Source organism: Armigeres subalbatus, chromosome 2 (assembly GCF_024139115.2).
Source record: "Armigeres subalbatus isolate Guangzhou_Male chromosome 2, GZ_Asu_2, whole genome shotgun sequence".
Taxonomy (NCBI): Eukaryota; Metazoa; Arthropoda; class Insecta; order Diptera; family Culicidae; genus Armigeres; species Armigeres subalbatus.
This window is the reverse complement of record NC_085140.1, coordinates 338,801,726-338,829,162: the sequence shown is the minus strand read 5'-3', so window position 1 is coordinate 338,829,162 and position 27,437 is coordinate 338,801,726. Positions and strand designations below refer to the sequence as shown.

At 39.5% G+C, this 27,437-nt stretch overlaps 1 protein-coding gene across 2 annotated transcripts in view; it reads right to left on the bottom strand.

Moving 5' to 3' along the window:
* The window catches only part of LOC134212833 (angiopoietin-2), a 645,758-nt gene that overhangs the window by 578,589 nt on the left and 39,732 nt on the right, over positions 1-27,437 (bottom strand). For both annotated transcript variants that reach the window (XM_062691051.1, XM_062691052.1), the window contains exon 2: positions 15,441-15,975. In XM_062691051.1, the coding sequence (XP_062547035.1) occupies positions 15,441-15,667 (227 nt within the window). In that variant the 5' untranslated portion in view covers positions 15,668-15,975. The remainder of the gene's footprint in view (positions 1-15,440; positions 15,976-27,437) is intronic.

Genomic DNA, 27,437 nt, shown 5'->3' with positions numbered 1-27,437 from the left:
AATACATATTTTGTTTGTCAACAAATATTGTTTTTTACCGAAAAGTGCAAATCAAAAGTGTTTCTTTCAACACCTGAAAATTTAACAAAAACCGGTATTCTACCGGTATCACCGGCATTGACTTCACCAAATACCAATTACTGGTATTTGTCAAAAATTGCCAATACCGATCACCATAGTAGAAATGCAGTCATTTACACGGTGATAAACATAATCGGATTTTTTTTTGTGCACGTGCAGCTCTAGTGTTGTTTTTGGAACATTTTGCATGTTAAGTAAACTGCTTAATTATCATCGATAAAAGAAATTTCGGAGAACATTTTTACCTCAAACCTGCGATAACTCTTTGTTGAAGATCATCATGTTTTCTAGTAGGACGACGTATTGTTTTGAAATGATCCAAATTATAGATTTTGAAGTCTTTCCGTTCGTATAGCAAGTAGGACCAAGAGAAAAAAATCTAATGGATTCAGATCACAAAAGGCCTAAACAATAATCGATATGGGAGCTGGATATCGATTATTGTTAAGGGTTTCGTGATCTGAATCCATTAGATTTTTTCTCTTGGTCCTACTTGCTATACGAACGGAAAGACTTCAAAATCTATAATTTGGATCATTTCAAAACAATTAGCCAACAAGTTGGAAGAACATTTATTTTTCAATGCATTTTGACTTTTAGGTGACTAGGGGAGGCACTACACACCGTATTTCTATCTTTTGTCTCTTTCTAGCTTTATCACCTTGTAATTTTGAAGCGCTGAATTTTGGTTTTCATTTGTTTGATGTAGTCTTCTTCTTCTTCTATGGCTCTTTGTTCCAACTAGAACATGGCGTGCTTTTCAGCTGAGGAAATGCTGATAGAATAATTTCATTCACAGTATGCAAATTCGAGCCAAAAAACGGACGCAATTCAACCACGGTATGTACATATCTGGAGATTACCTTAAAAAAATCACAAAAATCCAAAGAATCTGATGGTGACAACCCCTTTGCCGTTAAAATGCTGGAAGTGTCCTATTTTGTCCAATTTCCCCTACAAATAGACGATTTTGCTAATGCATATGTTCACATCAATCGAAAAGACAGGGAAAACCTTGACTTGTGTTATGGAAATATCATAATAGGCCTCCCATATATTTTTGAACACGGATAAGTGTCTCATTTTGTCTAATACCCCCTATAAAATGCTTCAGATGATACTCATTTAAGATTCGAGGAGATCATCAAATGAGTTACTGTCAGTTATGGAATTCAGGACGATGAAATAGTGTTATCCTCGGACAATTCACTGGGAATATGTTTAGTGTCTGTTTTTGTCTGATGCCCCCTATAATTTAAAAATATTTTCAAAAGTATAACATCAAATCAATTTTCATTTTAGGAAAATGTACTAAGATCCTTGAAGACTATTGTAGGCATATCAAAAGGCTATTCATTTTTGCAGGGTCCCTTCAGTGTCTCATTTTGTCCAATATCCCTTATACGTTGAACCGTTTTTATTCAATTTATCAGAACACACAAATTGAAAGCTCGAGGAAATTTTGTGAAAATCGGTGAATTATATGGCCAATGAAATGTGACTTTTCCTAGGGGGTTGAATAGTGTCTGATTTTGCCAAATATCCCCTATAGTTAAAAGAAATTTTAAAATCAGATAGAGCAAATCAATTAATAACTCTGAAAATTATTTTAGCATCCTTGCTAACTTAGTGGACATATTAAAGAGAGTTTTTTTTTTCTTTTTTAGAGTGCATCGTCCAGTGTCTCATTCTGTCTAATACCCCCTATACATTGAAATTCTTTTAATGCACAAAAACATCAATTAAAGTTCGAGAGAATTTTGTGAATTGTGCTAATTATAGCGTATCACTTGAATAATAAAATAAGGCCTTAGCCTCGGCCTTAGCTAAATAACATACGAGCACACAAATCAAAATAACTAAGGAATTTTGTGAAAATCACTATTCCCACCGATTTTCACAAAATTTTCTCGAGCTTTCAATTTGTGTGTTCTGATAAATTGAATAAAAATGGTTCAACGTATAAGGGATATTGGACAAAATGAGACACTGAAGGGACCCTGCAAAAAAGGAATAGCCTTTTGATATGCCTACAATAGTCTTCAAGGATCTTACACACTCAGTTTTTATTTCTGCAGCTCGGAAAAAATCCGCACAGCCGTGCGCCAGCAAAATAAATAACTGATATTCCGGCAAAAATAGCGTTTGTTAGCTGATTTTCGGCAAATTATTTGCTGAATATCAGCAATTTTGACAGAAATCTCGGCAAAAAACATGTTTGCTGGGGCACGGCTGTGCGATTCTCGGTAAAAGTTCAACATTTTGCTGATATCCCGGTAAAAAAAAATTAAGTGTGTAGTACATTTTCCTAAAATGAAAATTGATTTGATGTTCTTCTTCTTCTTCTTCTTATTGGCATTACATCCCCACACTGGGACAGAGCCACCTCGCAGCTTAGTGTTCATTAAGCACTTCCACAGTTATTAACTGCGAGGTTTCTAAGCCAAGTTACCATTTTTGCATTCGTATATCATGAGGCTAACACGATGATACTTTTATGCCCAGGGAAGTCGAGATAATTTCCAATCCGAAAATTGCCTAGACCGGCACCGGGAATCGAACCCAGCCACCCTCAGCATGGTTTTGCTTTGTAGCCGCGCGTCTTACCGCACGGCTAAGGAGGGCCCTTTGATTTGATGTTATACTTTTGAAAATATTTTTAAATTATAGGGGGCATCAGACAAAAACAGACACTAAACAGATTCCCAGTGCATTGTCCGAGGATAACACTATTTCATCGTCCTGAATTCCATAACTGACATTAACTCATTTGATGATCTCCTCCAATCTGAAGCATTATATAGGGGGTATTAGACAAAATGAGACACTTATCCCTATTCAAAAATATATGGGAGGCCTATTATGATATTTCCATAACATAAGTCAAGGTTTTCCCTGTCTTTTCGATTGATGTGAACATATGCAATAGCAAAATCCTCTATTTGTAGGGGAAATAGGGCAAAATAGGACACTTCCAGTATTCTAACAGCAAAAGGGTCGGCACCATCAGATTCTTTGGATTTTGTGATTTTTAAGGTAATCTCCAGATATGTACATACCGTGGTTGAATTGCGTCCGTTTTTTGGCTCGAATTTGCACACTGTGCATTGCATGAGTATGTATCTTGTGAGGCAAGTACAATGGATACACTATGCACAGGGTGTTGAGGATGTTTCCCACCCGAAAACATCCTAGGCCGGACCGAAAATCAAACTCCCCATCTCGCTCTTTGCTCGCAAAATCGATTTTTTAGCCGTGTATGTTAGCGGAAAGAACCGAAAAATGTGAGATGGAAAAGTATTCCAACAAAACGCTGCTTCTGCAGATCTCCAACCACAGCGTGAAAGTCCCATCCCTCTAGGTTAGTAATGATCTTCGTTCAATTAATAATCGCTTTTTCCCATGTCATTCGCTCCCGTACGTACAGCACAACCAGTTTTCGGCAATTAACAGTCATAAACGTGTTTACCGTCGTAATTTTCACCCCTGTGCATATCGGTGTTTGCTCATCATCATCGGCCGCACTCTTAGCCGGCAAATTAGAAAGCCAATCTACGCTGCCGTATATAATATCTTGTAGACATATCGCAACAACCGTAGGCGCAATGGAACGAAAGGTCACGGCGCGTTCACTGGCAAACAGGTACCTACCTATTAGGAATAGAAGCGCAAAAACAGTCGTTCGTTCCTCTCAAATCATCCAAATGTGTGCCGAAATACACGCAAGAGGCTCAAATTGCCGAAGCTGTGACATATATGCAGATAGTGGACAGCTCAGCTCAGTAGCCGCTAACTGCAAGCAGCCGAAAAGGTCAAGTTGTTTGGATGCTTCGAAGAGCTGTTCTCCAGATGTGATGCGTTGATGTCCAAACCTGCAAGAGCAAAAATCACCCAACGCATTCGTTCGTACAGGTTTTGGGCTTTGACATTACCATCGGGGTGTCGCATCTACGATCGCTGCCGCAAACTTTGTATGACTCTGACCATCTGACCAGTTACTTCTTACGGAGAAGAAACCAGTCGAGATGGGCTTCACCGATGGGTGATCACAGATTAGAGGAGGCCAATAAATCCTAACTGAATTTCAATACAAATCTGCACGCATCGATGCACTACCGGGTTGACTCTAACGGATGTTGCTGCTGGGACAAAGAAAATGCAACATGTGGATAGAAAGTAAAATGGAAGCGAAAATATAAAGATTGTTACTGTAATTATGTGTTGTTCGTTGCATTTCAAATATTCAATACATTCATTTATATTTGAGCAAGTAAAATTTTATAACTAGAATCAATTTCTAAACTACTAATCACGCGTAGTATCTGTTACTAAATTTTTACCAACTTATTTTGTTGGAATTTCAAGATTTACAGAAGTAACTATCGAGATACGCGGAAAGAGTAATTATCTTTATTGAAATGAACTTAAAAGTAAATCTAGTATTATTTAGCTTTAGATAGATATTAACTAGTTCAAACGCTTACTTAACACTTTTTATCTCCCGTTTACTAAAAGGAGCCCTGCCCGGCAGTATCATCGTGTTAGCCTCATGTTATACGAATGCAAAAGAGGTAACTTGGCTTAGAAACCTTGCAGTTAATAACTGTGGAAGTGCTTAATGAACACTAAGCTGCGAGGCGGCTACTGTCCCAGTTTGGGGATGTAATGCCAATAAGAAGAAGGTGATGATGCCTTTCTCGTTTATGATAAAATGTGTGAAATTTCATTAGGAAAGTCAAAACAGCACAAATAAAAAGCAATTGGAGGCTTAGCGCCGAAAATGTATATATACGGTACGTTATGCCGGGCACTAGTTTTTGATTGTAATATAGACTTCCAAACCATTTGGAATAATATACTACCAAAAATTGGACATGTTAAAAATCTGGTCATCATTGTATCTTGCATATATTTGTTTATGGAATGATGATATGACAATTACATTGCAAAAAGTTAAAAATAACAATTTTTCCATTCTCATCCTACTCGGTTGGCATTGCACAAAACAATGCGTGCGAAAGAGTTGGTTTTAAAAATATATTTCGAGATTTCGGCTATGTGCCTGGTATTGGAAATTTCATCTCATCAGTAGCTTTCTAAGCTGTGGAGGACGACGGAGGTCCACCGTTGCTTAGTAGGGAAATCACTTGTCTAGCGTACTGGTTTCGTGGAATCAAACCCCACCGAAGGAAGTGGTTACCCTCCAATACATGTTTCGAACTAAATCTTCCATATGTTGTGCAATTGCACAAATCGAGTTTCAGACATAATAATTAATTTCCACTCAGGGAGGCTAATAAATGAGCATGAGCATTATGACCGCACAATTCGTAGTTGCTACTCCGTGATTGACTGAACTTGCGATATTGTACAGAGAACACAATGAACGGGGCTTGAGATTAGCTACCCATTCTCAATGTACACGTTTCGGGAGCTCTCAAATATTTAAAGTCAATAACGGCGCCGGCCACATCCTTACGGTCATATAGGAATCGAAGGATTGTTAGTCCTTACTTGATTACATGATAGATAATGAGCTGCCTCCTCTTGGTGAGCCTACGCTTAATGCAGTATACGTTGCCAGTTGCATAAGCCATCGTGTACACAGCCTATCACGAAGCATACAGCATCTTCCAAGTTATATTCTTTCTCTATTTCAGCTGCTTTTGATGCTCTTTTAGTACACGTATCGTGGGCAGTAGGGACTATGTCCAAGGACTTGACGATCCCCCAGGCCATCTGCGAGTTGTGGGGCTTATCAAGGATGTGGTGAGGTTTGACAGTGGGCCCTGTTAAATTCCTATAAAAAGCTGCATGTATCCGCAAGTAGGCCCCACCAAAGCGACCGTGTGCCGTTCAAAGCGCACAAGCCCAAGTCCTGGTGTTAGGTGGGACGCTAAACAGCCCTGACACGACGGCCCTCCGACGAGACAGGAGGTTTGCGCAGGCCCAATAAGCCGCCTGGAAAACCAATAATTACGAACAATATAAGAGATAATGCGACTCGATATAATCGGCAAAGACCTAGGCGACGAATAAAGGATCACGATTGGAAGCTTGGAACATGGAACTGCAAGTCGCGAGGTTTCGCAGGTTGCGACAGGATGATCTACGATGAATTACATCCCCGCAACTTCGACGCGACGTCGTGGCGCTGCAGGAGATTTGCTGGACAGGACAGAAAGTGTGGAAAAGCGGGCATCGAGCGGCTACCTTCTACCAAATCTGTGGCACCACCAACGAGCTGCGAACCGGCTTCATAGTGCTGGGTAAGATGCGCCATCGTGTAATTGGGTGGCAGCCAATCAACGCAATGATATGCAAGCTAAGGATCAAAGTCCGTTTCTTCAACAATAGCAACAATCGAAGGGAGACCCGACGACGAGAAAGAAGCGTTCAACGCACAGCTGGAGCAGACATACGATGGATGCCCACTGCGGGACGTCAAAATCGTCATCGGTGATATGAACGCACAGGTAGGAAGGGAGGAAATGTATAGACCGGTCATCGGACTGGATAGTCTGCATACAGTTTCATATGACAACGGCCAACGATGCATAAACTTCCCAGCCTCCCGCGGAATGGTAGTCCGAAGCACCTTCTTTCCCCACAAGGCCACATGGAGATCACCTAACCAAGAAACGGAAAACCAAATTGACCACGTTTTAATCGACGGTAAATTCTGCTCCGACATCACAAACGTCCGCACTCACCGCAGTGCGAATATTGAATCCGACCACTACCTCGTTGCAGTATGCTTGCGCTAAAAACTCTCGTATACAACGCGTATCGAAGTCGGACGCCACGTCTTAACATTGGGCGGCTACAAGACGGTAGACTGGCCCAAGGATACGCGCAGCAGCAGGAAGTGGCACTCCTAACGGAAGAGCAGCTAGGCGCAGCGTCTCTTGAAAATGGCTGGAGAGATATTCGATCCGCCATTGGTAGCACCGCAACCGCTGCACTTGGCACGGTGCCCCCGGTTCAGAGAAACGACTGTTAGGACGACGAATGTGAGCAGTTAGTGGAAGAGAAGAATGCAGCATGGGCGAGATTGCTGCAATACCGCACGAGGGCGAACAAGGCACGATATAAACAGGCGCGGAACAGACTAAGCTCGATTTTCCGGAGGAAAAAGCGCCAGCAGGAAGATCGAGACCGTGAAGAGACGGAGCAACTGCACCGGGCTAATAACACACGAAAGTTCTATGAGAAGTTAATCCGTTCACGTAAAGGCCTCGTGCCACTGTGCCACAGCCTGATATGTGTAAGGACATAAACGGGAACTTTCTTACGAACGAGCGTGAGGTGATCCAAAGGTGGCGGCAGCACTACGAAGAACACCTGAATGGCGATGTGGCAGACGAAGATGGCGGTATGGTGATGAACCAAGGAGAACACGCGCAGGACATAATTTTACCGGCTCCGGATCTCCAGGAAATCCAGGAGCAGATTGGCCGGCTGAAGAACAACAAAGCCCCTGGGGTTGACCAACTACCAGAAGAGCTATTTAAACATGGTGGTGAGGCGCTGGCTAGAGCGCTGCACTGGGTCATTACCAAAAATCGGGAGGAGGAAGTTTTGTCGCAGGAATGGATGGAAGGTGTCGTGTGTCCCATCTACAAAAAGGGCGATAAGCTGGATTTTAGCAACTAACGCGCAATCACATTGCTGAACACCGACTACAAGGTACTCTCCCAAATTTTATGCCGTCGACTAGCACAAATTGCAAGAGAGTTCGTGGGGCAGTACCAGGCGGGTTTTATGGGCGAACGCTCCACCACGGACCAAGTGTTCGCCAGTCCCTTTGAAACCCGCAGAGGGTTACGGCAAGGTGATGGTCTTTCGTGTCTGCTATTCAACATCGCCTTGCAAGGGGTAATACTAAGAGCAGGGATTAACACGAGTGGTACAATTTTCAAAAAGTCCGTCCAGCTATTTGGCTTCGCCGACGACATAGATATTATGGCACGTAACTTTGAGAAGATGGAGGAAGCCTACATCAGACTGAAGAGGGAAGCTAAGCGGATCGGACTAGTCATCAACACGTCGAAGACGAAGTACATGATAGGAAAAGGTTCAAGAGAAGACAATGTGCGCCACCCACCGCGAGTTTGCATTGGTGGTGGTAGAAATCGAGGTGATAGAAAAATTTGTGTACTTGGGCTCACTGGTGACTGCCGAAAATGATACCAGCAGAGAAATTTGGAGACGCATAGTGGCTGGAAATCCTACGTACTTTGGACTCCACAAGACGCTCCGATCGAATAGAGTTCGCCGCCGCACCACACTGACAATCCACAAAACGCTCAGTAGAACGGTAGTCCTTTACGGACACGACACCTGGACGATGCTCGTGGAGGACCAACGCGCACTTGGAGTTTTCGAAAGGAAAGTGCTGCGCACCATCTATGGTGGCTGGCTGATGGCGGACAGTACTCGAATGAACCACGAGTTGCATGAGCATTAGGGTGTCCCAAAATTGGACCAAGTCTGGGATTTTGGGGGCTCAACCTTCAAATGAAAGCTTAGGGTATAACAAAAGAAAAATTGTTCTACGACAACTCTGGGAAATGACGTTTAGGGGTGGCCCCGACGCGTTTTATGAAAAAAGTGCATTTTTTATAGGTAACATCGAAAATACCGGTATATCGGAAAGAAATTCGATGAAACCTATCCATTTTATATTTTTTACATTTAACTTAGGGTCTATACTTCATGGTAAAACTTTGATACCGCATGTTTTAGCTCTATATATTTTTCACTGATGCTTTAAATGCCCAAAAATGATGATTTTTTCTTAATATTTTTTTATTAATGCATCCAAAACGGATATCCATCATAATGCTTTCGAAACTAGATATACATAGAAAGGTGGGGAATAACGAATATTTTGCTAAAAATAGCAACCTCCTATCTCTATCCGTTTAAAAGTTATTCACGCTTTACTGCAGCTTGGAAAAAGACTTTTTGAAATTTCGGATCATAATATCTGGATCATGTTTAAGTAAAGAAACGCCTACTTTTCCATACCAACCAAATGAGTGCTTTAATAACCAATATAGCATTCATATGAGTTGCATAAAATTGATTTTAATACTTATTTGAGTGTTATAATGGAAACCCAACGATGGACCAGCAGTAACATGATTGACTACAAATTGTTCAGTTAGTCTGGGTGAGTGCTCAAATAGATTGATGAATATGGTTTCAAAACTACCCATAGGTAGGTTCAGCTATCGTTTCATGGTTTGGTGAGCTGTGCAATGTTTCACGATAACATGGAAATTAATTGTTTTCTGACCAACTTGATTTTTAACCAGCACGATCATGTGAAGTTAATCCGGCTGGATCATTTTGGTCCCGATTTATCGATGCAATCAATTTATCATTGTATTCAGTATTGGTAGGCAAAATAGTTCGTAATTAGTGTAGATTGTTCTTATTTCCAGAGATTCCGTAGATGGTAGATGCCAAATATTTCAATATGCATTATAAAATAATAATGATAATAGTAATTTGTGTAACTAATTGCAAAAAGATGATTTAATCAGCATGGTTGTACGTTTATCCAACGAGGCTTGCCGAATGAGATAAATACTACGAGTGCTGATAAAATCGAGTTTTGCAATTAGTTGCACACACTATTTTTTGCAATGGCGTAAAATGAGCTTCAATATGGCGTAAAATATGAAAAATCGATATCAAAATGATCCAGTTGGATTTGCTTCACATGATCGTTCTTGCAAAAAATCAAGATGGTCACAAAACAACTAATTTCCATGTTATCGAGAAACATTGCACAGCTCGACAAACCATGACACGAAAACTGAACCTACCTATGGGTAGTTTTGAAACCATATTCATCAATCTATTTGAGCACTCACCCAGACTAACTGAACAATTTGTAGTCAGTCATGTTACTGCTGGTCCATCGTTGGGTTTCCATTATAACACTCAAATAAGTATTAAAATCAATTTTATTCAACTCATATGAATACTATATTGGTTATTAAAGCGCTCATTTGGTTGGCATGGAAAAGTAGGCGTTTTTTTACTTAAACATGATCCAGGTATTATGATCCGAAATTTCGAAAAGTCTTCTTCCAAGCTGCAGTAAATCGTGAATAACTTTTAAACGGATAGAGATAGAAGGTTGCTATTTTTAGCAAAATATTCGTTATAAAATTCCCCATCTTACTATGTATATCTAGTTTCGAAAGCATTATGATGGATACCCGTTTTGGATGCATTAATAAAAAAATATTAAGAAAAATTCATCATTTTTGGGCATTTAAAGCATCAGTGAAAAATATATAGACCTAAAACATGCGGTATCAAAGTTTTACCATAAAGTATAGACCCTAAATTAAATGTAAAAAATATAAAATGGATGGGTTTCGTCGAATTTCTTTCCGATATACCGGTATTTTCGATGTTACCTATGAAAAATGCACTTTTTTCATAAAACGCGTCGAGGCCACCCCTAAACGTCATTTCCCAGAGTTGACGTAGAACAATTTTTTTTTTTTTTACCCTAAGCTTTCATTTGAAGGTTGAGCCCCCAAAATCCCAGACTTTGTCCAATTTTGGGACACCCTAATGAGCATCCATCATTCACACCGCGAAAATCGGACGACTGCAATGGGCCGGGCACGCAGCCAGAAAGTCGAACAGTAACCCAATGAAAATGGTTCTCGACAGCGATCCGACGGGAACAAGAAGGCGAGATCCGAGGTGCGCAGCGGGCAAGGTGGATCGATCAGGGGGAAGATGACTTACGGACCCTCCGTAGACTGCGTGGTTGGCGACGTGTAACCATGGACCGAGCCGAATGGAGAAGACTCTTATATACCGCACAGGCCACTTCGGCCTTAGTCTGAATAAATAATATATAATAATAGTACACGTATGATATAAATAATCAGCCCATCATAGTCTGCCGTATATTATAATAATACCCATATTTAGTGTTTCAAAATTATTGACTTTTTTTTTGAAAAAGTGTTCGAAATCACAGATTTGCAGCCATAAGCAGCTGGATTTTGTTTGAATGCAAGCTGATAAGTCCAAAGCAAGTCGTAGTGGTAATCCCTAGGCGAATCTTTGAAAAACTTTTTTTGTATAAAACATTCTTTATAAAATAATTTTTAGTTTCTCATCGGGCCCTTTTTGGATGTTTTGCTACCTATTTTTCCGCATGTTATCCGCTATTAGAAAGTCCATGAAACAAGCTTCCAGAAACTTTTCAAAGAGTTGGAAAAGAGTTACTGTAGCCGAAGATATTGACAGTTGAACAATGCATAGGTTCTATATTAGGCAAGCTGACAAGCTGTTCTAATATTTAAATTCGGTTTCTCCATACTATGGGGTTATGATCAATGTTTAACATTGTGCTTGATATAATCATATGCAAAAAAATACTAGCAACGGAGTACTATTTTCAAGCTAGCTTCCCGGCGTGCTATTGATCTTCATCCAATGGCCTTCCGAGAATTCAACTATTTATCCATTACATTTAAATAAGAATATATCCCGTATAAAAGATTCCCTAGATTCGGTATTACCAGCCCCAAAGCTTGCGGTTGCTGGTTGGGTCCCCGTCGAGGGTATCTGAAATCAAGTTGAATGAAAAACAAATGAATAAGGCAGGCTTTCAAGCTGAGTCCAATCCTACATGATACTTTAACATACATATAAACAAGAAAGGATGAAGCCGGAAGGTAACCCTGGTGCCGATAATTTGCGGCGGTTGGCTTTACAGCATATGATTTTGCGGTGGCTCAATTCCATGCTGCCCAAAATTTAGCTCCTCAATAAAACTTGATTAATATAAGCAAAAGCTTTATACATCCTGCCATTTCATATCACTCGTAAAGACAGCAGTATTTCATAAGTAGGAGTTTAAAATGATATTTTGATAGACTTTCAACTTATGAAAACTAATCATTACATATTTGGGTTTAACCTGTTATCGTTCAAAACAAAATATCACAACGTTCAATTAATATGCAGTGTAATGTAATAATATGTATGTAGTTTAATTAAATAAAATTAAATTAAACAAAATGTTTTGACGTCTTTATCTATTTTGCTTTTAATTTTGGAATAACATTTGTGGATAAAATTCTTCAGCACCGTTTAGGCATTACAAATTCATAGTTGCAATTGGAAACAAATAGGGTGAAGAAACATAACTTCAATGCTGAACACCGTTCATGGAATAATGCTCTAAGAAATTCCAACGGTAAAATTTTATTCGTAGACTTTTCTGCGGGTTATTATACGATACAATATCCCAATGGACCAACTTATATTTCTTCCGCTAGAAATCCTTCGACAATTGATTTAGTTATAACGGATTCAAGTCACCTGTGTGTCCAATTGGTAACTCATGCTGACTTTGAATCTGATTAGCTTTCTGTGACGTTTGAAATCTCACAAGAAGCCATTTATAATCCAATCAGCTCTACTTTTAATTATAATAGGTAAACTGTACCGTTTTCCATCTCACTGAACATATATCCATGTCATCGCGAAACAAAGAAATACAACACTAATTTCGTCGCTTCTTTTTGCTAACATGCGTGCTCAGTGAGCACTGCTCACTGTTGAAAAAAAGTCACAAAAATAAGAAACAAATCAATTCCATTTCGTTGCTTTGTTTTTCATAAGATGAAAATCGGAGCTATGAGATGAAATCCAGGAACACTAACCCTAGAGCTAGTTGGGATTTATATAAAATATATCGATGGGAATTTTGATTTTGATATTCCTTTGGATACCAAAAGTCATATTGACAATGCTTTCGTATCTCTGGCAAATTTATTTGTCGAAGCCAGGACATTGCAAATCCTGAATGTGAAATTAAATTCAAACCCATGATTGTTGACGACGATCTTCAGCTAGTGATCCATCTCAATAATGCGGGGCGAAAGCAATATCAAAGAATTCGCGATCCCGCTTTGAAAGTTATTTGGCGAGATTTGCAAAATAAAATTAAAACCGTTTCGCTCTTCTGACAAATACCAACTTTTAAAATAATGTATCAAGGTTGGATCCCAGTTCGAAACCCTTTTGGAAATTAACAAAAATTCTATAAAAAAAAGCCTATTCCAGCGCTTAATTTTATTTACAAATGACGAAAAGGCTAAAAAACTTACTCAGCAGTATGAGAGTGCCCATAATTATAGTCTAGGTCTAACTAGCCATATTGAGGATCAGGTTACATGGAGCTTCGAAGACATTGAGGGAATGTTTTTTACCCTTCGTTTGGAATTAATTTGCATGAAGTGAGATCTATCACTAAAAAAAAAAAATTTTGAAAGCCCTGGGTGTTTCTCTACATATTTATTAAAAAATTTCCTGGGAGCTTTTTAATCTTTTTGGTTTTTAACGTTATGGTGCCTCTCCCCTATGCAATTCAAAACAGCATTAGCCAAGTATGTGCGATGTTGAGAGGATGCTGCATTGCATATTTTCGTGTTTGATGGTAAGAGCTCATTTGAAATCATTTTACTGATAATGATAAATATCTGGTAGTTAAAAGTAGTTAAAAATTAATGAGATTTGAAGTTAATTCTGTACTTCACCTTCACTTACTTTAAAAATGTTGAAAAATGCATCTATTTATTCCTTGGCATGCCAAGCTGTCAACCAAAATTAGTCCTCTGAAAGTCTTCTACAGTGCTGAAAGAATATTTTGCTATTGTGCTGCTCCTCTAAAAAACAAATCAATTTATATTCGACTCATTTGTGAGAAATTAAATGTAACAGACTATTCATTTTCCGTTAAAAGAAAGCGGAGTTGAATCAACCAAATGGTCATAGCTATCTATAGATTCCAACAGCTTTCCAAATTTGTGTAATCCTTCAATCCGGAACACTACTTCATCAATATTTCTCGAATAAAACTACGAATGTCATATTAGACACAAGAAATCCCACCACATCATTAAGAAACTGCAATTTACGAACGTTAAAACACCTGTCCGTTTTCACACGATTTGATGGATCCTGCTGACTATATGATAACACAAGCAAAAATACTTTTAGTCAAATCGTTCGAAAGTTAGCCACGATAATCGTTTCCATTTCTCCAACATCGCATTTCCCTCGGCAAACAAATCGTAGAGGATATCACACAAATCTCCGCACTCGCCGTATAATCCCCTTAGATCGATAAACAAGCTACGCTTCCCAGCCTAAAATCTCCAGTCATCCCACTTCGATACGACGCCGTAGGTCCTCTCGACCACAGCGCACAGCAGTGGGTGCGAGCTAAAAGTTCACATGTTGGTCATTTTCGGCTCCCCATCGGATGCGTGCGCGGCAGATGAGACAAGATGAGTGGTATTTAAGCACCTCGAAGCACCTTCCGTTATAGTGGCTCCGAGCCCGTCCGGTCCGAGCGAGCGAGCAATTAAATGCTAAAACAAACCACCCGCTGAAGGTGATTATGAACATCGTTCAAATTATTGACACTAATTAAATCACCCGAAATGACGGATTAATAAAAGGTTACCGCGCGCGCTCGCTCGCTCGTTGCGGCGGGTGTAAATATTCATTCGTGCCGGCTGGGCCGGTTGGCTGGTTACGATCGATTACGGGAATCGGATATTGATTTTACGGCTTTGCGGAGCTGCTTGCTGAAAATTATGCAGGCTAACGTGTACTTATCAGCCCGGTGAAACTTTTTGGAAATTGAATTGGTTATGTAAGATGGTGAAAAGTGTAAGATTTTTCTGCTTTTAGGAATTGATTGATATTCTAATAAGTCGATCGCAATAAGGCTGTATTGAAAGGCTATACTTACATACTATTAACAGATTTTTAGCAATATTCAAGTTTCGTTAACCTTCATTAAACAATTGATTCAGTTCTACGCATTGATAACCACAGGCATTTTTCCGAATTATTTTGAATTCCCGAATTGAGTGAATATGGTGATGAGACGAAGATTCAATAATCTTTTTATTGTCAATGCTTATGAGTTGTAAATTGAATGATTCCACAAGCTGTAAAAAGTGTTTTCTTTCATCGGTTTTTATACTGCAAACGTTTAATTATATTTGGATATTAAATAAATACTTCATTCAATTTTATAGCAAACCAACCATTCACTATTCCGAAATCCTCAATTATATTCACTATCTCATTAATGATATTGAACTCCAGCCAAGTCAAGCCTCTGTCTCATACACAATTCTGAACGCATCGCTCATTCACGCACACTAATTTTACACCTCCGCCTCGTCACGTCGTCCAAGCAGCGCGTGATTTGAATAATTCAACTGGGCACTGTTTCCGCGCAATAATGTGCGCAGTCTTGCTCGCGGCTGGCTATTTTTCGTACTCACCTTGATCTGTAGTTCCCACGTCCCTGCTGGGCGGTGAGATTCTTGGCGGCCAAATTACGCACTCCGGTGCTGTTGTTGTTCTGTGCGGACAGCTGGCTGGCACTGGTACGAGGCAGCCGCGGCGACGGGTTGCCCGCCCCGGGCCGCACCGGCGCCCCACTGTGGACCAAGGCCCCGAAGTAGAGCAACAGCAGCACTGAACAGTAGTAGGCCCTAAAGAAGGCCATCTCCGGTAACGGGTTCGGTCACAAAGCTACTCGCGAATCGGGCAGGGCCGAAACAGTATAGAAGAAAATTGGGTAACGACCCACGGATTGGGTTATTACACTTCCGGTTATTCTGATCACTTGGAACACTATTCTTTGCCTATTTTTGCACGATTCACTGAAATTCCGGTCAGTATTTACAAACCGCCTACCGACGAGCCAGCGCCTACGGACGACCAGTCTGTGGCTTCCTGCAGAATCACACTTAACGATCAAAGATCTCTTCTCGGTACCGACGAAGTGACGAGGAAAACGACGTCGCGGCTTATCTAGATGTTGGAAAAGAGGAAAAAACACATTAGTAAAGCAGTCGGCACATCTCCGTTGCAGTCCGCGGTTTATGGAACTTTTGTCGTAACCGAAAACTTCATCAACAACAGCGGAAAACAACAATGAACAATTAATTGGCTGCCGATGATCTTCTTGGCGGATTGCGCTTGGGTCGGCTGTTTCTCTCTGTGTTTTTCACGATCAGTGGGTTTCGTTTTGGCAATGGAAACGCTAACACTGCGCTGTAGCGGCGGATCTCTCTTAATTAGTAATTAAACAGTTGCTTATTTTAAAGGCGCTTCTCCGTTTGTTTTTCAGTGGACGTATTGTATTCAATTACTTTTCACCAGATGAACAAAAGCCCAACCTTCCGCAATGTCAATTGTGCTCGTGCTCTGACGGACATTTGTGAAAGGTTTTGACAAACAAATTATAACCGGTCAAAATTAAAATCTGTTTTTAAGACTTAAAGCGGGTTTAGAATGTATCTTTTATTCCAACACATTGCTGATGAATTTATGAATTTCGCTTTCAAATAGCATTACAACGGAATACAATAAACAGTCGCACGTTTATTTTCAATAGAGTGATCATTGCTTCAAAGACTTCCATTGATAATTGAATCGAAAGAAAGTTGGTCTCGAGCAACTTTCAGTATGTCAATTGAAATCAACAACAACAATGAACTACTACGAAACATAAAATACAACAGTTGTATGAATTGTCACGAAACAATCTTTTGTCAGGAGCAAACAACGAATTTTGAATATTGGTGTTCGCAGTGTCAACGCTCACCATACTTCAATACCTGTCAAAGTTGACTTGTTAAGGAAGGAGGTTTACTTGGCAATTGACAACACATTTCGATATGTAGCTGCATGAATCTGTTTATAGCGTAAATAAAAATAAAAATTGGAAGTATTGAACAGCTTAATGTAAGGCTTTGTTGCTAATAGTCAATCATATAAAATCGACTGCAGTACAATTGATAAGGTCGCGAAACGAACCTTAGAAATTACTAAACTGATCAAATTGATGTATAGTTTTTGGAAAAAATGCGTGTCTCATATGTATTTTTTGTGGGAATGATCAAATGCTTATCTTGATACAAATCCTCGATCAATTCCAGGAGTACAACTTACAGATTTGTTGATTTTTTCTATGTAAAGATTTCTCTCTGTGCGTTATTTCGGTTATTTCCGCGGAGCTATCCATTTCTTTCTTATTCTCCGTACCTAATATCTTTGTGCGTGCAAATATATTATCCATAATCGAAAAGCGCTTTTAAATGATATTATTATTTGAGCATCTACCCAGCGCAGTTCGAATTTTGACAACGTTGCAAAGATATTGGTACAACAAGAGCCGTGAAAATTAATTTCTTCATGACGAACAATGCTATTATTTGTTTACCACGGACGATATCCGCCGCCATATTGGTCACATCTTATCTGAGTTACCAATATGAATGAACTGCGAATGCAAAATAAATAATTCTGATAGTGAAAGTGGTTCAAGTAGCACTATGAAGTTTTAAGCAACAAAGTTGATACTTTCTCAATTTTAGGATATTTAGATTTTATGTTGTTAACTCAATATAGGGACGCTTGATCTATCACTAGTCACTCATAAAATATTAAAATTTTCTTATAATACCTATATATGTTTGCCTATCTCGTACTTGTTGTACCGAAAGGCTATCATTTCACTCCAAAATCGAACTTTTTATAGAAGTCTCGGAGACCCATGATGTTATATACCAATCGACTCAGCTCGTCGAGGTGAACAAATGTCTGTCTGTCCGTGTGTATGCGTGTGTGTGCACACGAAAACCGAAAAACATTAGCCACTTTTTCATATAGTAATTCTCACGCTATGTTTAAAGGCAACTATTATGCAAAGTGAATGCACCTCGGATGCTAAGCCGTTAGGTCATAGTTTTTGACCTCTAGTTTAAGGATCCTTATCGATTGAAATATTTCATCGGTGAAAATTTGACTTTTTTACCATTTAAGGGGATATTTTAAACCTAAAAATCTATTCTGATTTTTTGAATTTTTTTGAAGTAAGTTATATAAAATCCAGGCATTACATGTTTTTCCAGAAAATTCAATGAAAATTTTCATATAAAAACAATTTTCATATGATGAAAGTAGCAGAAGTTATACTAAAAATACTGTTGACACCGAACATATATTTCATTTTTCGATAGCGAATTCTTGTGTAACTGCATATCTCATACGTATAAAAACAGCAACCCTGCACCACTTGTTACCATAGAAACAGAATTTAACGCTGAACAGGTCAAGGAATTATATTTTAATTGTGTTCATAATCATTTTCTGGAAGAAAGAGACTACCTATGACAGAATTTTAGACAAAACCCCTCCTCCAGCGCTGGTCTACCAAATCTTCGGCCCTGTAGCAAAAAAAAAACCATCCAGACAAATCTGAAGTCTGGACATCAGAGGTCAACGCAACTCATCACGCTTAACTTGGTTTCACTGGGCGTTACTGCCAAAGTCTTTTAGTTAAACGGGGTGTTTTGAAAGGAAAATAATGCAATAGTTATTACAAGGTATTGGAGAGTCTACCACAGGTAGGTAGTTGATTGCTGTTTTAGTCTAACATTGTTGGACGCCATACGAGCTTTTTGTTACAGTTGGATAGCAGCCGGGCTACCAATCACCGGAAAATTTCTTATTTTGAAATTCCATGATCTTGATTGATCGCATCACAGGAAGGCCTTACAAAGTATACGGAGCAAACAACGGAAGCCATGCACAGAAATCCTTATACTATCTACCAAAAGTACAAAATGCCAGATAACCACGAACAGTATGCAAGAAAACTGTTATCCACGGTGGGAGCATATAACAGTGGTCACATAATGCAGACGTCCATTGAGGTTCAATCAAGTTTGAAATACAGAACATACAAAAATACTACTTTGAACTAGTTCGTAGTTTTAATTTTTTTTATTTGAAATGTTAAAGAGTGATATTATGTTCTTAATTAATAATACTTCTTCTTATTGGCATTACATCAACCACTCTGACATATGCCGTCTCGGAGCTTAGTGTTCATTTAGCACTTCCATAGTTATTAACTGCGAGGTTTCTAGTCCAAGCTACCATTTTCGCATTCGTATATCATGAGGCTACGATGATACTTTATGCCCAGGGAAGGTGAGAATATTTCCTAGACAAGACCGGGAATCGAACCCAGCCACTTTTAGCATGGTCTTGCAGTGTAGCAGTGCATCTTACCGTACGGCTAAGGATCTGGAGCCATCTATTCATAATAAATCGTAAGGACATTTAAGACTGGCAGTAATTTTATTATAACTTCTACTATTTTCGTCATATGAAAAATGTTTTTATATGAAAATGTTTCTTAAAGCATCAGGAAAAAAAATAATGGTTGGATTTTATATAACTTGTTTCAAAAAATTTAAAAAAATCAGGAAAGGTTTTTAGGTTGAAAATATTACCTTAAATAGTAAAAAAGTCGAAATTTCACCGATGAAATATTTTAATCGATGCAGATCCTTAAACTAGAGGTCAAAAACTATGATCTAACGGCTTAACATCCGAGGTGCATTCACTTTGCATAATAGTTGCCTTTAAACATAGCGTGATTCTTAACCGATTTTCTCGCAACAAGTTGCATTCGACAGGGGACAAAGCCTTGTTGATCACTATTAAATTTGATAATGATAAACCATTGCGTTTGAAAGTCATTAAGAAAATGGAATCGAACTATATAAGCGCCATATAAGGTTGTTCAGTGTCTTGGCTAAATGCGAGAAGGGCAGTATCACCCCTACTGGAAAAGGTCGTGATCGTCATAAGACAGAGAGCAAAGTTTTCCTATTTCAGGTGACCAAATGATAGAATCGTGGGTTCTTTGATCAATTTCGCATGAAAGGCAGTCATGAAAGGGTGTTGTACTTTAAAATAAAATTAAAATTTCTAAAGTATTTTAATAAATACATGCGAAGAATAGTGACTTGTCGATAAATTAATCATATTCCTTTAATTCGCAGAGTTGAAAGTGGTAATAAACACAAAAATAAAGCCGATTTTGCACACTTTCATGCCCTGTCACGGAACAAATATTTTTTGAGATTTTTGTAGCATGCCATGCCATCTTCCGCGTTTCTATAGATTGAAAGGGGCAGATATGTAAACATCGCGTGACATCTCTCATTGAAAATGATAAATTCCAGTACTGATTATCACTACTCGGTTGCAAATTCATATTTTGGTCGCACACAAGCTTTGGACACCCAAATTGTCGTGGAAGAGTTTTTGAAATATTTCACAGAAATGTTTCAACTTTCTCGTCCGGGAGGCTACATGTTTGGAAGTAATTTTGTGATATTTGGAGCACAGTTAGCCATGTCGTTTTGAAGCAATTGTTTACCGTGCAAACTCAAACTTCGGACGCTTAAGCACTTTCTGATATACAATCATTCTGTTAACTCGCATTTTAAATCACACCGTTTAAATCACCATTGCAATCACTGAGTACAGTACTCATCTTTGAACTACGTATTTAATATGTGCAGAATATTGCAAAGAATGTTTGGAATTTATGAAAATGTCCGGCTTCTGTTTGATTCAAACCTCGGACACCGGCTGAGTTGGATTCATATTTCGGACACAAAGATTCAAACTTCGGACACCTGATTACACAGTACCGGGAAGAATTATTGAAAACAATTCGCACTGCACAGCTCAGACTGTCTTTTAATCATTTCGTCGCATTGTTTTAACATGTCTTAATAAAATGTAACTATACTAAAACAAGCAAAAACTATTAGTCCTTCCGTTCCAGCTTGACGAAACATTTCGATGAAATATTTCAGAAAATTTCCCATACGAATTTAAGCAGAGGGGGGACAACGGATTTTTTTTCATATGGAGTTTGGCAAGTATGACAGTACCCTCTTTCTTGGCGCATAAATTTATACTCCAATGTCAAAATGCTCTTATACTATTATAAATTGTGGTGGTATTTGTAAAAATTTGTATTGTTTACCGTTTTTACAAGAGAGAGTGGTGTCGGAAGCACATACTAAATTAAAGTTCGCAACGAACAAAAATACACCAAACCCGTCAATATGTAGTGTTTTCACTTTATTCCTTACGCGAAATATGCAGATGAATAATTATGTTAGCAGAAGAAACTCTGTGGTGAGCAGAAACAGTTGTTTCTTGCATTATCCAAACTTTGTGCGTTTCAGAACATTCTCACTCACTGCAGTGTTTATTTTTCATAGACTACGGCTTGGTGTTAGTGCCGTCGGCATTCGCTCGATTGGTGGCAACAAAAATTTGACAGCTTAGCACCCGCCTGAATTTAAGCGTCCGAGGTTTGAGTGTGTCCGAATTTTGATTATCCACGGTATTTGAAAGGGAAACAGAATAAATTATAGATAGTAGAATCTATAGATGAGCGAAAGCATGGCTGAGTCGATTTTTTTGCCCGTGCACACGCGCATATGACGTCACAGCCCTTAACGTTTCCATTGAAATCGTGACGTCATGCTCGTTTGGAGACACGTTTGACAGTTCGTTTGGAGACAGAGGATTTATCTTCGCTCATCTATATATTCCACTATCTATAGAATAAATTAACGAGAAAAATCAACCTTTGCATTAAACATTCTGTGGAAATTGGCTGTCCGAAATTTGAGTCCAATGTGTACGAAATATGAAACAGTGCGAGCGTGTCTGAAGTTCGGTTGTAAAAGTAGTCGAAGAATTCTAGTTTTAGTCAGTCTTCGTCGTTCAAACCCGTGTGTTTGAACTTGGGCGCACACTCGTGTTCAAACTGGGTGCGATTTTGGCTCGGTATATGACGAACTCGGTTTGGATCTAGTATGCATGTTTGAGTGCGAACTTGCACACTTGCACACTTGCACAACTTGCAACTACACTTGTTTAAACGCGGTTCATGTTTTCGTGAAGACTGGTTTTAGTGCATTTTATAGACTGCGACGAAGGATATTACCCTGAGAAACGAATGCTTTGGCCCTTGCATTTCGGATTGAACTGTACTTGGATGGACATGGTTAGTAGCTTGTGATTAAAACCTTAATTTGTTTAAAAAATCCTTAAGTATCCGAATTATTAATTTGCACGGTACCTTCAACTTGACTATTCTAGCAGTAGCTGCTAGAATTGGAAATGAACTAAAAAGCTCGTTTCCTTCCATCAGTTGCTTTCTTCCATCTCTAACATTGGCAGCTCGTTCATCAAGACGAACCTCTGCCTCTGAGAACCTAACCCAAAAGTTCCAATAAATTCCGTATGCAAGTGCAGAGGTATGCTCGGCTTGCAGTGGGCTTGCAGTGACTCTGTCTCTCCTAGTCCGATCTGTGCGACGTGAACGCGCATCCACTGAGAGTCGCCGTCATAATTTCGTTCCGGCCATTTAGGGGCACACACATTATCTATTTTTTGGAACCTGTCGCTGATTTCATGAGGTGAGTTGAATTCTAGTAGTTAAATTGTGAAGAGTGATATATTTTAGTTTGTCAAATCACAAGGCGCGTCTGGAACACAGTCGGAAAAGTTTGAGGTTAGCAAAACCACAGGACTCGTCTCAAAGACCGTTGGAAATTGGTTTGTGGATTGCAAAATCACAAGACGCGTCTCGAAGATTGTCGTAAAATGGTTTGTGGTTCGCAAAATCACAAGACGCGTCTCGAAGATATCCGTCTAGCCGTCTAGCTCATAAAATTAAAAATAAATACCTCTAAGTTGATGTACCAAATGCATACCTATGCGTACCTCCGGGGATTTTGAACGTACCTCAATATTTCCTAGAGAATCGGTGGCCTGCTGAATAGACGGTCGATTTTTAGAAAATCTTCCTAAAACTTCCCAATTTTATCGCTATTGTAGTGTATCAAGTACGTATCTTTGGATTGGATTTGGATTGGATTTGGATTGGATTTGGATTGGATTTGGATTTGGATTGGATTTGGATTTGGTTGGATTTGGATTGGTTTGGATTGGTTTGGATTGGTTTGGATTGGTTTGGATTGGTTGGATTGGTTTGGATTGGTTTGGATTGGTTTGGTTGGTTGGATTTGATTGGTTTGGATTGGTTTGGATTGGTTTGGATTGGTTTGGATTGGTTGGTTGGATTGGTTTGGATTGGTTTGGATTGGTTTGGATTGGTTTGATTGGTTTGGATTGGTTGGATTGGTTTGGTTGGTTTGGATTGGTTTGGTTGGTTTGATTGGTTTGGATTGGTTTGGATTGGTTGGATTGGTTTGGATTGGTTTGGTTGGATTTGGATTTGGTTTGATTGGTTTGGATTGGTTTGGATTGGTTTGGATTGGTTGGTTGGATTGGATTGGATTGGATTGGTTTGGATTGGATTGATTTGGATTGGTTTGGATTGGTTGGATTGGTTGGATTGGTTTGGTTGGTTTGGATTGGTTTGGATTGGTTTGGATTGGTTTGGATTGGTTTGGATTGGTTTGGATTGGTTTGGATTGGTTTGGATTGGTTTGGATTGGTTTGGTTGGATTTGGATTGGATTGGTTGGTTGGATTGGATTGGTTTGGATTGGTTTGGATTGATTGGATTGGATTGGTTTGGATTGGATTTGGATTGGTTTGGATTGGTTTGGATTTGGTTTGGATTGGTTTGGTTGGTTTGGTTGGTTTGGATTGGTTTGGTTGATTGATTGGATTTGGATTGGTTTGGATTGGATTTGGGATTGGTTTGATTGATTTGATTGGATTTGGATTGGTTTGGATTGGATTTGGATTGGTTTGGTTGATTTGGATTTGGATTTGGATTGGTTTGACTGATTTGGATTGGTTTGGATTGGTTTGGATTGGTTTGGATTGGTTTGGATTGGTTTGGATTGGTTTGGATTGGTTTGGATTGGTTTGGATTGGTTTTGGTTGGTTTGGTTGGTTTGGATTGGTTTGGATTGGTTGGATTGGTTTGGTTGGTTTGGATTGGTTTGGTTGGTTTGGATTGGTTTGGTTGGTTTGGTTTGGATTGGTTGGATTGGTTTGGTTGGTTTGGATTGGATTGGTTTGGATTGGTTTGGATTGGTTTGGATTGGTTTGGATTGGTTTGGATTGGTTTGGTTGGTTTGGATTGGTTGGTTTGGATTGGATTGGATTGGTTGGTTTGGATTGGTTGGATTGGTTTGGTTGGTTTGGATTGGTTTGGGATTGGTTTGGATTGGTTTGGATTGGTTTGGTTGGTTTGGATTGGTTTGGATTGGTTTGGTTGGTTTGGATTGGTTTGGATTGGTTTGGTTGGTTTGGATTGGTTTGGATTGGTTTGGTTTGGTTGGTTTGGATTGGTTTGGATTGGTTTGGATTGGTTTGGATTGGTTTGGATTGGTTTGGATTGGTTGGATTGGTTTGGATTGGTTTGGATTGGATTGGATTGGTTTGGATTGGTTTGGATTGGTTTGGATTGGTTTGGATTGGTTTGGATTGGTTTGATTGGTTTGGATTGGTTGGATTGGTTGGATTGGATTGGTTGGATTGGATTGGTTGGTTGGTTTGGTTGGTTTGGATTGGTTTGGATTGGTTGGTTTGGATTTGGTTTGGTTTGGTTGGATTGGTTTGTTTGGTTGGATTGGTTTGGTTTGGATTGGATTGGTTTGGATTGGTTTGGTTGGTTTGGATTGGTTGGTTTGGATTGGTTTGGTTTGGATTGGTTGGATTGGATTGGTTGGATTGGTTTGGTTGGTTTGGGTTGGTTTGGTTGGTTTGGTTGGTTTGGTTGGTTTGGATTGGTTGGATTGGTTGGATTGGTTTGGTTGGATTGGATTGGTTTGGATTGGTTTGGATTGGTTTGGATTGGTTTGGTTGGATTTGGTTTGGATTGGATTGGTTTGGATTGGTTTGGATTGGTTGGATTGGTTTGGATTGGATTTGGATTTGGATTGGATTGGTTGGATTGGTTGGATTGGATTTGGATTGGTTGGATTGGTTTGGATTGGTTTGGATTGGTTGGATTGGTTTGGTTGGTTTGGATTGGTTTGGATTGGATTGGATTGGTTTGGATTGGTTTGGTTGGTTGGTTTGGATTGGTTTGGATTTGGTTTGGATTGGTTTGGTTGGTTTGGATTGGTTTGGATTGGTTTGGATTGGTTTGGATTGGTTTGGTTGGTTTGGTTGGTTTGGATTGGTTTGGTTGGTTTGGATTGGTTGATTGGTTTGGATTGGTTTGGATTGGTTTGGATTGGTTTGGATTGGTTTGGATTGGTTTGGATTGGTTTGGATTGGTTTGGATTGGTTTGGATTGGTTTGGATTGGTTTGGATTGGATTTGGATTGGTTTGGGGTTGGATTGGTTTGGATTGGTTTGGATTGGTTTGGTTGGTTTGGTTGGTTTGGATTGGATTTGGTTGGTTTGGATTGGTTTGGTTGGATTGGATTGGTTTGGATTGGTTTGGTTGGTTTGTGGATTGGTTTGGATTGGTTTGGATTGGTTTGGATTGGTTTGGATTGGTTTGGATTGGATTGGATTGGTTTGGATTGGTTTGGATTGGTTTGGATTGGTTTGGATTGGTTTGGATTGGTTTGGTTGGTTGGATTGGATTGGTTGGTTGGATTGGTTTGGATTGGATTTGGTTGGTTTGGATTGGTTTGGATTGGATTTGGATTGGTTTGGATTGGTTTGGTTGGTTTGGATTGGTTTGGATTGGTTTGGATTGGTTGGATTGGTTGGATTGGATTGGATTTGGATTGGTTTGGTTGGTTTGGTTGGTTTGGATTGGTTTGGATTGGTTTGGATTGGTTTGGTTGGTTGGTTTGGATTGGTTTGGTTGGTTTGGATTGGTTTGGATTGGTTTGGTTGGTTTGGTTGGTTGGATTGGTTTGGATTGGTTTGGTTGGTTTGGATTGGTTTGGATTGGATTGGTTGGTTTGGATTGGTTGGTTTGGATTGGTTTGGATTGGTTTGGATTGGTTTGGATTGGTTTGGATTGGTTTGGATTGGTTTGGTTGGTTTGGTTGGTTTGGATTGGTTTGGATTGGTTTGGATTGGTTTGGATTGGTTTGGTTGGTTTGGATTGGTTGGATTGGTTTGGATTGGTTTGGATTGGTTTGGATTGGTTTGGTTGGTTTGGATTGGTTTGGATTGGTTTGGATTGGTTTGGTTGGTTTGGATCGATTGGTTTGGATTGGTTTGGATTGGTTTGGATTGGTTTGGTTGGTTTGGATTGGTTTGGATTGGTTTGGTTGGTTTGGATTGGTTTGGATTGGATTTGGATTGGTTTGGTTGGTTTGGATTGGTTGGGATTGGTTTGGATTGGTTTGGTTGGTTGGATTGGATTTGGATTGGTTTGGATTGGTTTGGATTGGTTTGGATTGGTTTGGATTGGTTTGGTTGGTTTGGATTGGTTGGTTGGATTGGTTGGTTTGGATTGGTTTGGATTGGTTTGGTTTGGTTGGTTTGGATTGGTTTGGATTGGTTGGATTTGGATTGGTTGGTTTGGATTGGTTTGGATTGGTTTGGATTGGTTTGGTTGGTTTGGATTGGTTTGGATTGGTTTGGATTGGTTTGGATTGGTTTGGATTGGTTTGGATTGGTTTGGTTGGATTTGGATTGGTTTGGATTGGTTTGGATTGGTTTGGATTGGTTTGGTTGGTTTGGTTGGTTTGGATTGGTTTGGATTGGTTTGGATTGGTTGGATTGGTTGGTTTGGATTGGTTTGGATTGGTTTGGATTGGTTTGGATTGGTTTGGATTGGTTTGGATTGGATTTGGATTGGTTTGGATTGGTTTGGATTGGTTGGATTGGTTTGGTTGGTTTGGATTGGTTTGGATTGGTTTGGATTGGTTTGGATTGGATTTGGATTGGTTTGGATTTGGATTGGATTTGGTTGGATTGGATTGGATTGGTTGGATTGGATTGGTTGGTTTGGTTTGGATTGGTTGGTTGGATTGGTTGGATTGGATTTGGATTGGTTTGGATTGGTTTGGTTGGTTTGGTTGGTTTGGTTGGTTGGTTTGGATTGGTTTGGTTGGTTTGGATTGGTTTGGATTGGTTTGGATTGGTTTGGATTGGTTGGATTGGTTTGGTTGGTTTGGATTGGTTTGGATTGGTTTGGATTGGTTTGGTTGGTTTGGATTGGATTTGGATTGGTTTGGATTGGTTTGGATTGGTTTGGATTTGGTTGGATTGGTTTGGTTGGTTGGTTTGGTTGGATTGGGTTGGTTTGGATTTGGTTTGGATTGGATTGGTTTGGATTGGTTTGGATTGGATTTGGATTGGTTTGGATTGGTTGGATTGGTTTGGATTGGTTTGGATTGGTTTGGTTGGTTTGGATTGGTTTGGATTGGTTTGGTTGGTTTGGATTGGTTTGGATTGGTTGGATTGGTTGGATTGGTTTGGATTGGTTTGGATTGGTTTGGATTGGTTTGGTTGGTTTGGTTGGTTTGGATTGGTTTGGTTGGTTTGGAT